Below are 18,582 nucleotides of genomic sequence, written 5' to 3'. Positions count from 1 at the left end.
TTTTCAGGATTCTTTGATGAATAAAGTTCAAAAGAACAGCGAATCTTTTGTAACATTATAAACGTCTTTAGCGTCAGTTTTATTCAGCATTAAATAGATCAAAAGTATTAATTTCTTTCTTTCAAGAAACCTTCCTGACCCCAAACTTTTGTACATCATCTCCATATTACTCATAGATCAAGTGTTTGTTCATATCTTGCTCTTATAAACTCATTTGGCTATTAAATCATTCAGAGCTCAATATCAGCGTCTTCATCCGTTTCCCATAATGCCGCTGACATCTATGAACTCGTTCACCGCTCGTTCAGGCTCCTCACAGGGGAGGTAGGAGAAAAGATTACGACAACAGAAGCAATCAACAGCGCGAGACTTTCTCCGGATGATTATTTCTCTCTTTGTGCTTCTTTAGCTTGTTTTGTAGTTTTGACCCTCCTGAACTTTCTGTGAAAAACAGGTCATATCAAGATGATTTCTGGAACAGGTGAAACAGGTGAACTAGCAGGTCAAAACCAGATCCACCAGCAGGTAGTTGAGCCGATAAACGCTCTAACTCAACAAGAAGACACGTGATACCATCAGAAGTTAGTTTTAGCTGCATTTTGCAGCAGGGAAATAAAATAAAATAAAATAAAATAAAATAAAATAAAATAAAATAAAATAAAATAAAATAAAATAAAATAAAATAAAATAAATTTATTTTGAAGAAGAGAATAGAATAAAAAAATAAATAAAATTAATTAAAACAATTTAAAAACAAAAAACAATTTAATAATTAAAAATGCATTAAAAAGTAGAAGCTGTATTCAACAGGGTAAAAATAAAATAAAATACAGTGAAAAAAAGAAATAAATATGTTTTAATTGTATTTTGCAGAAAGGTATACAATAAAAAATACAAAATAAATAATAAATGACATTAAAGGTAGGTTTTATCTGTATTTAGTGGCATGTGTTAACTGCATTTTGCAGCAGAGAATAAAATAAATAAATGTAACTTTTGAAGAGGAGTATAAAATAAAAATAAAAAATAAATTAAAACAATTAAAACAAACAAAAATTTTTTAATTAAATTAAAATAAATACGTCTGTTTTAATTGTATTTTGCAGAAAGGTATACAAAAAAAAATTAAATTACATTAAGAAGTGGGTTTTAGCTGCATTTTGCAGCATGGAATAAAATAAAATAAAATAAAATAAAATAAAATAAAATAAAATAAAATAAAAATGTATATTGAAGAAGAGTATAAAATAAAAAATAAATAAAGTTAATTAAAACTATTTAAAAAATAAAAAATAAAAACCAATTTAATAATTGAATTGCATTAAAAAGTAGAAGCTGTATTCAGGAGGGAAAATGAAAATAAATAAATAAATAAATAAATATGTTTTAATTGTATTTTGCAGAAAGGTATACAATAAATAAATAAATAAATTACATTAAAAGTAGGTTTTATCTGTATTTAGTGGCATGTGTTAACTGCATTTTGCAGCAAAGAATAAAATAAATAAATAAATAAAACTGTTTTAAAGAGGAGTATAAAATATTAATAAAAAAATTAATTAAAACAATTAAAAAAACAAAAACAAATTTAATAATTAAGTTACATTAAAAAGTAGAAGCTGTATTCAGGAGGGGAAAAATTAAATTAAATTAAAATAAGTCTGTTTTAATTGTATTTTGCAGAAGGGTATAAAATAAAAAATAGAATAAATAAAAATTTGCAATTGGGAAAAAAATTAAAAAGTACGTTTTAGCAGTATTTTGCATCACGGTATGTGGAAAGCAACTGCAACACTAGATTGCTCCCATGATAAATCAACAATGCTGATTAAATTGTGCACACCTGCTGCTGTTACGTTTAGTTTATAGACGCGGTTTCTATTTTTGTTATGTCATACACACACATGCATGTGCATCAATGTGAAACGGGCACAGACTTTGTTTTGTCTGCCTGTGAGGTTAGAGACGTTCATCTATATGAACCAGGATCATGAACACATCCGTATGCACTACAGAGCACAGCCAGATGGACACGGTCACAGATCTGAACTTCACATCATCTCATGCGATGCCATTATAGAATAAACACTTTATTAAAGCTAAACGTTAAAGACTAGAGACTGACACAAACTCTAGAATAATTTTTGGGGGGATTTTTAGAATAAAATACTAAAAACATTTAGCTCACCTCTGGAGTTAAATACACACACACACACACACTCAATTTATAAGAGGATACTGGATTGGCCGCAGAATCCGTGAATGATGTACAACAGCCAATCAGGATGCACGATGTCCTTGACTTTCTCCAGCAGACGGACGTTCCACACATACTTAGCGTAGGGTTCGTTACTGAAGCCGTGAACAACTGAAACAAACACCTCAATTAACAACTCACCCACAATACAAGACAAACAAAACAAAGTTTGAGACCTTCAAGACTTAAAAATGAGTCAAATAAAATAAAATAAAATAGATTTTGACTGTATTTTGCAAAGAGGTATAAAAAAAAAAGACAACAAAAAAAATGAATAAATGTAATTTTATAAATGAATAAATTTAAATATATATGTATGTATGTATGTATGTATGTGAATGTGTGTATGTGTAATATATTAAATAAAATATGAAATAAAATATAAAACAGAAATATATAAAAAATAAAATATTAAAATACAAAATTGAATATAAAATTTGAATAAAATAATCAAATATATAATTTAACAAAATCATAAATATTTTTATTATTTTTTATTATTATATTTTATAGAATTTTATGTTACATTATATATATTTTAATGTTTTATGGTTAATTTTATATTCAATTTTGTATTTCATTTAATTTTTTATATTTTTGTATTTTATATTTTATTTCATATTTTATTTTATATATTATATTTAATTTTATTATTTTATATATAATATATAAAATAAAATATGAAATAAATAAAATATAAAACAAAAAAATATAATGTGTTTTATATTTTGTTTATTTCATATTTTATTTTATATATAATATTTATTATATATATATATATATATATATATATAGAGAGAGAGAGAGAGAGAGAGAATAAAACACGAAATAAACAAATAAAATATAAAACAAAAATATACAAATAAATTAAATAAAATACAAAATTGAATATAAAATTAAATATAAAATAATAAAATATATATATATATAATTTAACGAAATTCTATAAAATAAAAATACAAAAAAAATACAAAAAAATACAAAAATATATACAATTAAAATGTAAAAAATAAATATATAAAATGCAATAAAATATATAAAAAAAAAATGCAATAAAATAAAGTAAAACCCAAGACTGCTCTCCAAACACACCTTGAGTGGGGAGTCCCTCCTCCTCGAAGATGTCAAAGCTGTCCTGTCTGCCGCTGGTGTTGAGCTCCTCGGTCTCTCCGGGGTCACATGGCATCTGCAGCAGCGTCATGTTGTACTGCAGCGAGTGGCTCAGGTCGTAGCTGTAACTAAAGGCCAGAGGGTCAAAGGGTCACATGCACTCAGGGCTAAAAATAATCACACTTCTCATTATTGTTGGGCAGCAGGACGCAGCATGCATTGTTGCTAGGTGACAGCATGTTGCTTAGAGATGAAGTGCACCGAATGAACTTCAGAGAGACGCACAAGTTCATCAGCGTCACATGCAATTATTTCAGCTTCCCACAAGACGACATCTCACTTACAGACCCGTGTCCAAGCGGGACACAACCAAACAAAACGTCTGAAGAACTCTGCTACAACTTTGCTAATTTGTTACATTGTTTCCTATTGAATGAGATCTTGTATATTTGTAATCTTGCAGTCAAAGCAATACATTTAATGCCCTCATTAATAATCATATATACAGCCACATTCAAAACCAGGGTTAATTAATTAATTAGTTAGTTCAGATCAATAAAGACTTCAATATGTTTTCAAATAACTGGAATCAAGTCCTTTCCTTACAACAAGAAAAGAAACAAACAAAAAAAGGTCCAAACAAGCCAGACTTAAGACTTTCAAGACCTGAAAATTAAAAAAATAAAATAAATAATATATAATATATAAAATTTTAAATAATAAATCAAAAATAAATACAATAAAATGATAAAAACATTTTAAAATAAATAAAAATAAAATGTAAAATAATAAAATAAAAATAAATAAAATGCAAAACAATAAAATATGAAAAAGAAATAAAACACAGAAATGAATACATTTAAATATAAAACACAAAATAATAAAATAATAAAATATAAAATAAATTCTGAAATAAAATAAAATTCAAAATAAAAATAAAAAGCAATAATATATAAAATTTAAAATACTAAAATAAAAATAAATCAAATAAATAAAAAATATATAATAATAAAATAAAAATAAATAAAATAAAATAAAATGATAAAAAAATAAAATAAATTAAATAATATATAAAATGTAAAATAATAAAATACAAATAAATTAAATGCAAAACAATAAAATATGAAAAGGAAATAAAATACAGAACTGAATAAATTTAAATATAAAGCAAAATAATAAAATATAAAATAAATTCTGAAATAAAATAAAATGCAAAATAAAATCTAATTAAATCTAAAAGTAAATGCAGAATAATATAAAATATTATAACAAAATATAAAATATAAATATAAAATAAAAAGCATATGTACAATAAAATATAACATTTTAAATATATAAAATAACTTTATTAAAATAATTTATAATATTTTAATGAAGGTGACATTAAAGTCTGAAATTTTAGGGGGTAGGAAAAAAAATAACCTTATCAATATGAAAATTTAAACTTCGATCATTTGAAAATTTTACCTTAAAAAAATACGCTTGAAAACTTGACAATAATTATACCTTACACCCAATGTTCCCTCTAAGCTGCGCGCGTGCGCGGCCGCGCAGAGAACAGACATGAAAATGTTTGTAGTAGTTTGAATGAGAAATAATTGCAGTGCTCTGGACAACCACTATAGAATTATTGTCGCTATAGAGTTGGAACCGGTGAATGCGGTTTACAGTTTTCATAGAAAGAGAACTCTGAGACATTTACAGTCACACACCCACCACAGGTGTAGCTTGCAAACTCAAAATACATCAGTGATATACCTCCGTTTAAATAGATTATTGTGTGTGGTGGTGGTGTGGGTTTCAGGGATGTTTACATAACTATAAAAGAGTTAACGTTCAGTTTTCTTACAAATATTTAGCTATCAGTTTAAATGCTTCAGTTTGTTTTCACTATATAATATATTAAAACAAATGGAAGCATTTAAACTGATATAATACTGTATATCAGTTTAAATACTTAAATATTTTATTATATTATAATGTAAGCCTAATAAAAAAATGATCTCACAAGGGGATTGTTTAGGGTTCCTTGCCACGAAAAATCTTGAAACCTCCTGGTATATAAAATCTGGGAAATTCATAAGCAATAAACATGTAATTTTGATGGTTTAACACTGTCTGTTGCTAATAATTGACTGTACAAAAATACATTATGGTTGTCCCAAACCATCATTGTAACTGCTCATATTATATTATTATAAAGAATTGAACTGTCCTGCAGGAGGACAGAAATTACAGTTAATACAGCAATGTGAAAAAATCTCAAGTAACCTAAAATGTGCTTAATTTAGTGACTGAACTGCTTGTTTTCAAACATATTATTTAATAAATCAATAAGTTACATCAAGGGTCAAATAAAATAGAAACGGCACATTAAAGTTAAATGTTACAGTTGCATGATAAAACCATTTTTTTGTGTGTGTTTACGTTCATTGTACAGGTCTGATATACAGTACGTTTTTGCTCAGGTGGCCAAAATGTGCGCTCAACAGAGAAAAGTTTTGCTCAGCGAGAAAAAAAATTAGAGGGAACATTGCTTACACCTATTCAATATGTGAGGAAAACATTTTATCACTTCTGTATTTTATCACTTTGGTTGAAAATGGTATAAAACTAAAAAATCCACAAACACACTTCACAAGCAAAACATAAGAAAAATTTGTGTGCGTGCAATTTTTTCTTTACAATAAATGAGATTTGCTTAGATATTTTGTACATTCAGACATTTTAAGAGTTCAAACAGGTTTCAGGGCTGCTGATTATTTGTGCTTTAATAGAGAGTTATTTCATCTGCTTCTTTTCTAAAATCAAAGTAACAACAGACCGTTTTATGAAGAAAATGTAATGGCCAGATCGGTGAAAAGAAGCAAGGGGAAAGAAGGACAAGTAACTCCACATGAGAGGCGTATGAGGAGCTCATGACATCCTATTTCCATTACAATGACCTGAGAAGTTATGCGAGGCCACGGCATTATGAGGATGAGACGCTTTCAAAACGACAAGACGCTCACCTGAAGTAGAAGTTACTGGACAGATCCACGTTCTGGAATATTCTCACATATCTGTGGAAAAACATGGTAATGTTAAAAAAGGAAATGTTTCTTGAGCATCAAATCATCATATCAGAATGATTTCTGAAGGATCATGTGACACTGAAGACTGGAGTAATGATGCTGAAAATTCAGCTTTGATCACAGGAATAAATTACACTTTACTATATATTCACATAGAAAACAGCTGATTTACATTGGAATAATATTTCACAATTTTTACTGTATTTTTGATCAAATAAAAGCAGCTTTGATGAGCAGAAGAGACTCTTTCTAAAACATTAAAAATCATAATTATTCCAAACGTTTGACCGGTCGTGTAGGTTGAATGCTTAGACTGGCGTCACAATCCTAAAGTATCAGATGCCACTGAATAATTACCATCTACATGGTAGAATACCACAGTACTGCCAAGGTACCACATTAAAAACCAAAGAAAAAAGGAAAAGCAGACCAGAAGGAAAAGAGACCATTATTGCACCAAACTTAAATTGGACACTAAGACGCAAACGGCGTCTCACATTACCCGAGTCAACAGTTACAGGCTGTACTACTGAAAGTACTCTGTGTTATTGTAAATCTCGAACACACATAATGTGTGACGAATAGCACGCTTTCATTGTCATCACACACACACACACACACGGCCGAAATAAGAGACGTGTGAATTGCATCCTGAGATCAGAGTGACCGACCGCAGCAGGACAGACACAGCGTGAGGAAAACCAGGCAAACAGTCTGAAACAACATACTAGCATACTTACTATCACTACTACTGCAGTATGCATACTGAAAACACTAATATATGTAAGTTTTGTGTATGCAAAGAGCATCAAATGACCAACTACTAGGGCTGCCCTCGACTAAAGATTTTTCTAGTTGACTAGTAGTCATTCATTTTAAGCATTAGTCGATTATTAATAAACCATATAAATCTTAGTAATGAGCCTTTAATGCCTGCATTGTCACGAAAGTTTAAGCCTTGCCAATATATATATATAAGCACAAGACGACGTGAAAGGGAATTCAACTCTCTTTCACGTCTTCTCACGCTTGAAAATGACTGATACAAACAGTTGTGTATCAGTGTATTGGATCCGTGCATTCACTCTTAAAGTGACAGCAGCCTAATAAACCTGCTTCCGTATGTATCCTTAAAGGGTTAGTTCACCCAAAAATGAAAATAATGTCATTAATTACTCACCCTCATGTCGTTCCACATCCTTAACACAAATTAAGATATTTTTGATAAAATCAGTGGTTCAGTGAGGTCTCTATAGACAGCAAGATAATTAACACTTTCAATGCCCAGAAAGCTACTAAAGACGCATTTAAAACAGGTCATGTGACTACAGTGGTTCAATCTTAATGTTATGAAGCGACGAGAATACTTTTTATGTGCCAAAAAATAACAAAATAAGGACTTTTCAACAATATCTAGTGATGGGCGATTTCAAAACACTGCTTCATGAAGCTTTACGAATCTTTAGTTTCGAATCAGTAATTCGGATCGCGTATCAAACTGCCAAAGTCACGTGAACTATTGAAATTTCGAAACACTTATGACGTAACAAAGCCTCATTTAAACAAAAGATTCATAAAGCTTTATGAAGCAGTGTTTTGAAATCGCCTATCACTAGATATTGTTGAAAAGTCGTTGTTAAGTATTCTCGTCGCTTCATAACATTAAGGTTGAACCACTGTAGTCACATGAACCGTTTTAAATATGTCTTTCTGGGCATTGAAAGTGTTAATCATCTTGCTGTCAATGCAGGCCTCACTGAGCCATCGGATTTCATCAAAAATATCTTAATTTGTGTTCTGAAGATGAATGCAGATTAATTGCAGAATTTTTATTTTTGTGTGAACTAACCCTTTAATGTTCATCTAAGAACAAAAGACAAAGAAAATTCACACAGTGCTCTTGACTGAATAACTTTTGTAACTTTAATAAGGATTAATCTGTTTCATTATTAAATATCTGTACCTGAAAATTGTGATTTTTCACCGGTATCTAAAATTTTGGTGTCATAACTGCCTGTTTCATGGCTGGTAAAAAATATTTATGGCTGCATTGGCTGGTAAATTTTCTTAAGTCACCGGCCATTGACAGGTGTGGCAAAAAGTTAGTTTTAGACCCTGATTTTACTTGCTAAAAAAGTATAAGCCATCAATCAGACGGCAGAAGGACTGTAGTAGATTGTGTGCGACAGGTTTGCCAGCAAAGTTCATATCATGATGTTCATTTTAGAGGCCTTAGAAATGTGCGTATATATACAGTAGGCTTTAATAAATAATAATCATGTGACCAAATATGTATAATCTTATTGGTCATTCTCAATACAATAAATGCTCAGATATTATTGTTCGAGAGGCACCGACATATCAGCCAATAAAAGCAAATTTTCATACTATCAGCCATTTAAAAACAACCAATAGTCAGGGCCAATATATCCTGTCAATCAAAAGAGGGCAGGAAAATGCACCGAATTTATGCTTTATGTAAAGAAAATGCTAAGAAACCAGTCTGATGTTCAATATTAATAGTAATTGTATGCAATAATAACATTCAGAAAGTTAAGAAATATTAATTTAATCTTCAGAATTTAGTTAATGTGTGTTAATATTTATTTGAGTAATGTTTGTTTATAACTGATACCAGTTACTCTGAAACAAGTTGATGAAATGGAGAGAATAAAGTTTTTATTTGCATTTCTTTTAAAATATAATAATTAAAAATATAATGATTAATTATTAATTATAATGAAATTATCATTAATTTAAAACTATCGGTAATCGGATATCGGTATCGGTGGAGAAATTTAGTATCGGTGCATCTCTAATTATTGTTATTATCAAACATGTCTCAGTATAAAGTGACTCACCGAGCCTCATCAGGGTGTGTGACTCTCACAGAGTCGTTGGGAATGTAGATCATATTCGTGTCTTCAATCTTATAAATCGAGTGGCCGCCGATGTCAGCCATTTTACGACGTTTCGTGATCAACACGATATAGTAACCCTCCAGAAACCGCACAAAACCTGAAAGACATGAGAGATGAGAGTAAATAACAATGAATATTAGATCTCATTAGTTAACTGCATTCATTTTTTTCATTTAATTTTGTTTTACTTATTGCCATGCCAGCTACCATGACTATATTCATGACAAATAACAAAACAAAACATAAAATAATATTAAAAAATAAAAAATAAAATATCAACTAATTTCTTTAACATTAACTAACAATGAATAATACTTAATAAATATTTTTATATATTTGCACTTAAATTTCCATCGATTTGTTAATGTGATTAATATTTGTCAGTCATACATAAACGAAACAGGTAAGACAAAAAAAAAAATCATGGCATAGTTTATCATCATCAATATATTTGTATGTATTCAAATTGCTTACAAATCAACATAAATCTTCAATCTAGGCCTAAATATTTTTATACAGCATCTATTAATCTTTTAACATTTATGCATTTTATTTTGATTAGCTATCATGAAAACATTTGGGTTTTATATAAAACATAAAATGCTGTAAAAATATTTTCTCATTGTTAGCTAATGCATTACCTAATGAGATCTTATTGTAAAGTGTTGCCATTTTTCAGATCAAAGCTTGTTTATGTAAGCTGCTTCTAATACAAAACAGCTCTCTTATGGACTTTTCTTATTGCGGTTACATAAAATTAATTATGAATATGAATTAGTCAAAAAATACATACACATTGTGTTGTACGAGAAGAATATCATATTCATTAAAGTGTCTCAAAGCTCATGCGAGCATCAAGAGTCTCTTCTGATATCAATCGCAATCATATGAAAACACGACACACAAATAAAGATTTGCCATATTGTGCCCTTTTTTAGTCTTGATGTTGTTTTTGGGCTCTACTAGAACAGGTTTGCATGCATTATTTTCTTCATATTCTCCATTGTTGCAGCTCCTCTCTTCCCAGTCTGTCAGTAACGCTCTGTTTAGTTCCTGTCTCTGTGAAGCCCCTCCTTCTGAAAAGCACAATGTGCTCTGATTGGTCGGCTGGAGCAGTGTGTTGTGATTGGTGTTTGGGAAATGTCCCGCCCCTTACCATAACCGCCAACCAGGCCCCGCCCCTTTATTCTGCGTATGAATTATTTAAATGAGGAATATTGTGACGTGTTCGTTCCTGGAAGAAAACTCGTTTCTTTCCACTGGTCCGGAGGCGTTTCAGGGAGTTCAGAAACACTGAACTTTGCAGAGCTTTTTCATGCTCAAACAACATTACACTCTAAAGAAAGATGTGAAAAAGCATAATAGTGTACAGTAAACAATTCAAGACAAACACATCACTCTAATGATGAGACGTGAGGGTGTAATCAAACGCTGTGTTTGTGACTGTTGTTTCTCATCACACAGTCACATCTATCGGGTGTGTCATAAACACATGACACACGTCAATGTTCTGATCTGCCGTTGTTTGTGCACTATATTCTCACTTCTTATTACTTCCATGATGCCCTGCTCTCTCAGCGGTGATTAGAGGCGACTCGAGGTTGCATAAGACCTAGTTTTGATGACTAACCCGACTAAAACTGAGATTTCACCAGAAGAAGTAGGTCATGACCTGGAGATCATCACCCAGATTCTCACAGCGTTGACCGTGATCATGTGATTCTGACCAGTGGGTTCAGCGTGACACCAGTCGGTCTGTCCGCGAGCGGCTTCGCCTGCTTATTATGAGTGTGTGCAGACAAAAACACAAGCCAGCTAAACCTGTCCTTATTGTTGTCTAAAATGATTCAAATTCACTCGCTAACTGAAATAAAGCTGAAATAATATAAACAGTAAATAAACGGTAAAGCATGAAACTAGCAACGCCAACGTAATGGGTTCGATTCCCAGGGAATGCATGAAGTGCCAAATGCATGAATGTAAAATGAATAAATCAAAGTAAAAGATAAATAGGCCTATTAGGTGAAAAACTTAAAACTTTTGGCAGAGAAAAAGATTAAACAAAAATTACAAACGTTGCCTTGGCAACTAATAAAAATAAGTTGAAATGCTAAAATGACTAAACTGAAATAAATATAAAGCTAAATAGAAATATAAAAAAACTAATTAATGAGAATAACAAAAGCATATAACAAAATTACTGAAAAAAATATAAATTATAGCTAAATAGAAATATTAAAAAAAACACAAAAAAAAAAATGACAAAAGCACACAACAAAATTACTGAAATTACTAATACTGAAATAAACACAGATATTAAGAAACAACTATAGGCCGATTTCGTTAGATATTAAACAACAACTGGCCGATTTCGATACTAAAATATATATAATATTTCAAAAGCAAAGGCAAATAAAAAAAATTACTAAAACTAATAGAATATTTCTAATTAGCTTTAATTTATATTTAAAAGATAAATAATTAAAATGACAAGAACATAAAATTACTAACACTAAAACTGAAATAAATATGAAGCTAAATAGAAATATTAAAAAAACTAATTAATAAAAATACCAAAAGCACACAACAAAATTACTAAACTTACTAAAATTGAAAAAGAATGCTATAGAAATATAAAACAATGACAAGAACACATGAAATATTCGAAATATTTAAAAAAAAATCATAAAAATGACAAGCACATAAAATTACTAAACTAAAACTGAAAAACAGATATTATAGCTAAATAGAAAATTATAAAAAAAAAGACAAAAGCACACAACAAAATTACTAAAATGACTAAAACTAAAATAAATTAAAGCTAAATAGAAATATTAAAAACCAAATTAATAAAAATACCAAAAGCACACAACAAAATTACTAAACTTACTAAAATTTAAAAATATAAATTAAAGGTATAGAAATATAAAACAATGACAAGAACACATGAAATATTCGAAATATTAAAAAAAAAAATGACAAGCACATAAAATTACTAAACTAAAACTGAGCTAAATAGAAAATTACAAAAAAAGACAAAAGCACACAACAAAATGACTAAAATGACTAAAACTAAACTAAATTAAAGCTAAATTGAAATATTAAAAAACAAATTAATAAAAATAACAAAAGCATATAACAAAATGACTACTGAAATAAATATAAATTAAAGCTATAGAAAAATAAAAAAAAGTCCAAAAAGCACATAAAATTACTAAAACTAAAATAAATATAAATTAAAGCCAATTAGCAATATTAAAAACAAAACCTAATAAACGTGACAAAACCGCACCGCAAAAATTACTAAAAAGCAAATTCAACAAATTAATAAATACTTTAATAATACTAATAGTTTAGAAATAATACTAAAACAACACTGACCAGGAAACACAAACTGGTGATAAATCATCCAGAAGGTAAAAAAATAAATTCATTTCATGATAGAGTTTCTGTTTTCTCACTTTAATAATGCACCAACTAAGCAGTTGAGCTCATTTCAGTGGAATTAAAATGATAAAAATGATGACTCAAGACAGAATCGGTGAAAAGGACGTTCTTTTGTTGTGGCCTTTCAGCTGAAAAAGTTTGCCAGGTGAAAAACGGGCATCAAAGGCACGAGAGTGGGCAGAGCTCTCATTCACATGTGGTGTTTCTATGGCGACGGGGTGCCAGTGTGCGAAGCATCTCAGGTAAACAGCGTGGGCATCTGGCACTTCTGAAGTGTTTGCCTGACCTTTAGACAACACGTGCCTGCACAATCGCTCTCAAAATCGCACCATTACAACGGCGGCTAATTGCATTAGCACACAACTAATTGGCAAGACAGAGGATGAATAAACACAGGAAATAAAACTTCAAGCAAACAAGGAAAAAAGGCTTGAGGATGTCTTACCCACAATGCCGTAGGCAGATACGGCTCTGGAAAGGCCGGAGGATCCCTTCTGCCCAATTTTAGTGCGATTGCCCAGATCCAGGCGGCCCAGCAGCTCCCGCACTTCCTGTTGACTGTAGACATGCTGCCACACACAAAATCACAGTTAAAACATTCAGACACACGATAAAAACACACATTTACACTGAATATTTGCACTGAACAAAACTATAAACTCATAAAAACAGTGAATTCCTCTGGATCAATTCATATCAGGGATAAAATCCCTCATATACAAAAGCATGTTTTTTTTGTCCATGGATGAAATTAACATTAACTAGAGAGCAAACAAGTTAAATGTTTTATTCCTAAAAGGTTTCAAATGTTTTTCCACCACAGAGAGAATACTGATTTAGTGAATAGTCAATAATGATATTTAAAAATAAATTACAATGTAAATATTAAATGAAAAACTTAAAAGAATATTAAGAGTAATAGAACTGTTGTAGTGATGCACCCATAGGATATCCTTGGCCGATACCGATTTTAACAAACAACTACTGGCCAACTACGATACCGATATTAAACTGCTGGCCGGTTCCGATACCGATATTAACAACAAAATACTAGCCGATTCCGATACCGACATTAACAAACAACTACTGCCCAATTCAGATACTGATATTAACAAACAACTACTGGCCGATTCCGATATCAATATTAACAAACAACTACTGGCCGATTGCGATACCGATGTTAACAAACAACTACTGGCCAATTCAGATACTGATATTAACAAACAACTACTGGCCGATTCCAATACCGATATTAACAAACAACTACTGGCCGATTGCGATACCGACATTAACAAACAACTACTGCCCAATTCAGATACTGATATTAACAAACAACTACTGGCCGATTCCAATACCGATATTAACAAACAACTACTGGCCGATTCCGATATTAACAACAAAATACTAGACGATTCCGATACCGATATTAATAAACAACTACTGGCCGATTCCGATATTAACAAACAACTACTGGCAGATTCAGATACCGATATTAACAAACAACTACTGGCAGATTCAGATACCGATATTAACAAACAACTACTGGCAGATTCAGATACCGATATTAACAAACAACTACTGGCCGATTCAGATACCGATATTAACAAACAACTACTGGCAGATTCAGATACCGATATTAACAAACAACTACTGGCCGATTCAGATACCGATATTAACAAACAACTACTGGCAGATTCAGATACCGATATTAACAAACAACTACTGGCCGATTCCGATACCGTTATTAACAAACAACTACTGGCCGATTCCGATACCGATATTAATAAACAACTACTGGCAGATTCAGATACCGATATTAACAAACAACTACTGGCAGATTCAGATATCAATATTAACAAACAACTACTGGCCAATTCCGATACCGATATTAACAAACAACTACTGGCCGATTCCGATATTAACAAACAACTACTGGCCGATTCCGATACAGATATTAACAAACAACTACTGGCCGATTCCGATACCGATATTAACAAACAACTACTGGCCGATTCCGATACCGATATTAACAAACAACTACTGGCCGATTCCGATACCGATATTAACAAACAACTACTGGCCGATTCCGATACCGATATTAACAAACAACTACTGGCCGATTCCGATATTAACAATAAAATGCTAGACGATTCCGATACCGTTATTAACAAACAACTACTGGTCAATTCCAATACCAATATTAACAAACAACTACTGGCCGATTCCGATACCGATATTAACAAACAACTACTGGCCGATTCCGATACCGATATTAACAAACAACTACTGGCCGATTCCGATACCGATATTAACAAACAACTACTGGCCGATTCCGATACCGATATTAACAAACAACTACTGGCCGATTCCGATACCGATATTAACAAACAACTACTGGCCAATTCCGATACCGATATTAACAAACAACTACTGGCCGATTCCGATACCGATATTAACAAACAACTACTGGCCGATTCCGATATTAACAACAAAATACTAGACGATTCCGATACCGTTATTAACAAACAACTACTGGTCAATTCCAATACCAATATTAACAAACAACTACTGGCCGATTCCGATACCGATATTAACAAACAACTACTGGCCGATTCCGATACAGATATTAACAAACAACTACTGGCCGATTCCGATACCGATATTAATAAACAACTACTGGCCAATTCCGATATTAACAAACAACTACTGGCCGATTCCGATACCGATATTAATAAACAACTACTGGCCGATTCCGATATTAACAAACAACTACTGACTGATTCGGACACTGATATTAACAAACATCTTCTGGCCGATTCCAATATTTACAAACAACTACTGTCCAATTCCAATACTGATAATAACAAAGAAAAACTGTCAGATTCCAATATCAATATTAACAAACAAATATTGGATGATTCCTGATACTACTACTCTCTTATTTCAAATAATTTCTATTGAACATGGATTGGATCCATTTAACATTCAACAGACCAACATGAATACATAAATACAACAGAACAAAAATGCATATGAAATAAACACTGTTTTTCAGATGCAGAAATAAAGTAATCAATTGTAAAATATATTCTTCATTGCATAAATTAAATATACAACATTAAATATAATATAACATTAAAACGCAGGCACCGGCACAGCAGGAATATTAGGCTGCTGTCACTTTAAGAGCTGCATGGATCCAATATAATTGTACGTTTTATTTCTCACCTGTTTATGCTCATTTAAGACATAAGGTGTGTTTGTGTGTGATATCTGAGAAGGACGAAACAATCAGAGCAGCTCACCTTATCATCAATAATGACCAGATCTCGCGGTTCAGTGCGATCGATCTTCAGGACACGATGTTTAGTTTGAGCGTTATTACTCCCCACAAGAAAGTACCTCTGAAAAAAAGAAAAGTTATAATCAATGAGCTGTTTTTGACAAGCAACAAACTGAAATCAAACTCCTCAAATGGCCGATTGGGTGAAATTCATGGAAACGTGTCACATTATATCCTGAAATCGAAAGAAAAGAAAAATGATATGCATGTTATTAAATTTATATTTGCTTAGGGAAAATGAATCCATTAAAATAAACAATTAAGCACACGTTCACTTCCAAAAGTTATTAATTACTGTAATGTAATTTGCAAAAAAAAAAAAAAAATCTTTAAAATATAGAATTTCTTACATTTTGAAATATAATCCATAAGTTTCATAAAATCCAGCAGATTATCAAACATTTAGAGAGTTAAAGAGTTATTGAGTGAATACAAAGAAAAACAGTTCAGTTTGAGGCTGTTTGCTCTTTATTTGCACAGATTTCCAGGTAAGACACATTAAAGCCTCCCAGTGAAAACGACACATAGTGAGAACACCGAGGATAAAGACAGACAGTTTTAATGTGTTCTCACATTAGTGCTGCGCTGACCGTTATTATAGTCTATGAATGTGTACCTGCGCTCATAAATGGTCCAGTCTGTCCTGTTCTGTGCTTTAATGGTGAAAAGATGGGTAAAATACAGCATAATATTAAAAGAACCCAATAGATTCTCACTGTACTGCACTGACTGTAAGTCCGCACACAGTATATGATGTTTTATTACATAACATCAGACTGTAAAATCAAATTTAGTCTGTCAGATCAAATCCAACATTGTGACGGCAGTTTTTAATTGAGAGACTATTTGAGAACATTGGTAATTTGAATAGGACTGTTAAATGAACTGCAAAAAAAAAAAAAGTTTATTTATAAATAAAAATAAATAAATGTTGATTAAAAATGGGGGGAAACCCAAAGAGTGTCTAATTAAAACATCTACATTAACACTACAAGGCATGGCATGGCAGCTACTAATATTTTCTTTCCAATAATGATTAGACATACTTAATGAGAAATCTTTTAATAAAATAGCTCTTTCTGAGCAGAATCACAAGACACGGAAAGGCCTCAGTTTGATGACAGCTAAACACTGCCATCTAGTAGCACAGAGTGACATTTCACAATAATAACATTTATTAAAGAGCACCCATTTTGCTTTTTTTGTCCATGTTCATCTGTCTTTAGTGTGCAATGATGCTGTTTGAGCATGAAAAAGCTTATTATTATTCTCTATATCAGTGTCAGTGTTTCTGAACTCCCTGAAACGCCTCCACTGTAGTCTTGAGGTTTCTTCCAGGAACAAACACATCACTATATTCCTCATTTAAATAATTCATAGCAGAATAAAGGGGCGGGGCCTGATTGAGTTAGTTGGTATTGTGTTGAAACTGGCGGTTATAGTAAGGGGCGGGACATTTCCCAAACAATAATCACTGCTCTAGAGATATATCGATTTACCGATATTTTCCCCAATATTTAAGCATTTTACCATAATCGGATATTGGTTTTATAATATCGGATTTGCAGATAAACACTGCCATCTTGTGGGTGTTTTGAGAATTGCGTGCAGGATTGCCATTACAGCGCATCTGAGGGGAGACGAGACAACGGAGTGCACAGGTAAAGTATACTTACCTGCTTTGCTGTAATTTTAAATAAACTTTATTTAACATAACAGCCAATAATGCACAAATTAGATGTGTTACATTAATGCCTGAAGTGTAGCTAGTTTATGCAGCTTGTCTCTAAGAAATAGAGACAAGCTCACGGACTCACGTATGATAATCCGTCATGTCCTGTCTCAATAAAGATGTAACTCTGCATGAATGAGCACATGTTGGAAATAAAAGTGCTGAATTTAATTCTCTCTCTGTTGTCTATGCTCATCATTAGTCTTGTGAAATGCTCTACGTGTAACTTTTAACAAGATTCACTTGTTTAAAACACCGTAATTATATAAACATTAACTATATAACCATTAATTCGCTAATAAACATCCAAGTAAACAACTCTATGCAAATTCATTATTTATTATCTCCGCGAGTGATCGCAGTTTGAGTATAGTAATGCATAGATAAACAGCGCTTTGTCAGAAGATATTTCATAATCTAGAACGACAAAAACATTATTAATAATTCTGATATAACATACCAGTCGAGAAATGCAATAAAATATAATGTTTTGTTTGTTATATTCCAATATTCCAGAGATTATTCAGCTATTTAACATTTATTCTTCACTCTTTAGCCTATTAAACAGCTTATAAATCTATTTTTGTAATATGGAGATTAAAATTAACATAATTTATTTGTGTATAAATAAGATTTGTTTTGTTTTCTATGCAAGCAGGAAGTGGTGTTCAGTGGTGTTGTAATCATGTCAAAAACAG

General features: G+C 31.3%; 1 protein-coding gene across 3 annotated transcripts in view; it reads right to left on the bottom strand.

Annotated features, from left to right (window-relative positions):
• The window catches only part of fig4a (FIG4 phosphoinositide 5-phosphatase a), a 79,951-nt gene that overhangs the window by 59,451 nt on the left and 1,918 nt on the right, over window positions 1–18,582 (bottom strand). For all 3 annotated transcript variants that reach the window (XM_048207879.1, XM_048207878.1, XM_048207877.1), the window contains exons 3-8: window positions 16,115–16,213; window positions 13,255–13,378; window positions 9,303–9,459; window positions 6,379–6,429; window positions 3,350–3,495; window positions 2,240–2,368 (exon numbers count right to left, since the gene is read on the bottom strand). In XM_048207879.1, coding sequence (XP_048063836.1) covers window positions 2,240–2,368; window positions 3,350–3,495; window positions 6,379–6,429; window positions 9,303–9,459; window positions 13,255–13,378; window positions 16,115–16,213 — 706 coding nt within the window. The remainder of the gene's footprint in view (window positions 1–2,239; window positions 2,369–3,349; window positions 3,496–6,378; window positions 6,430–9,302; window positions 9,460–13,254; window positions 13,379–16,114; window positions 16,214–18,582) is intronic.

Source organism: Megalobrama amblycephala, linkage group LG11 (genome assembly GCF_018812025.1).
Source record: "Megalobrama amblycephala isolate DHTTF-2021 linkage group LG11, ASM1881202v1, whole genome shotgun sequence".
NCBI classification, from domain to species: Eukaryota; Metazoa; Chordata; class Actinopteri; order Cypriniformes; family Xenocyprididae; genus Megalobrama; species Megalobrama amblycephala.
The sequence above is the reverse complement of the archived record's forward strand: the minus strand, read 5'-3'. Positions and strand labels throughout refer to the sequence as shown.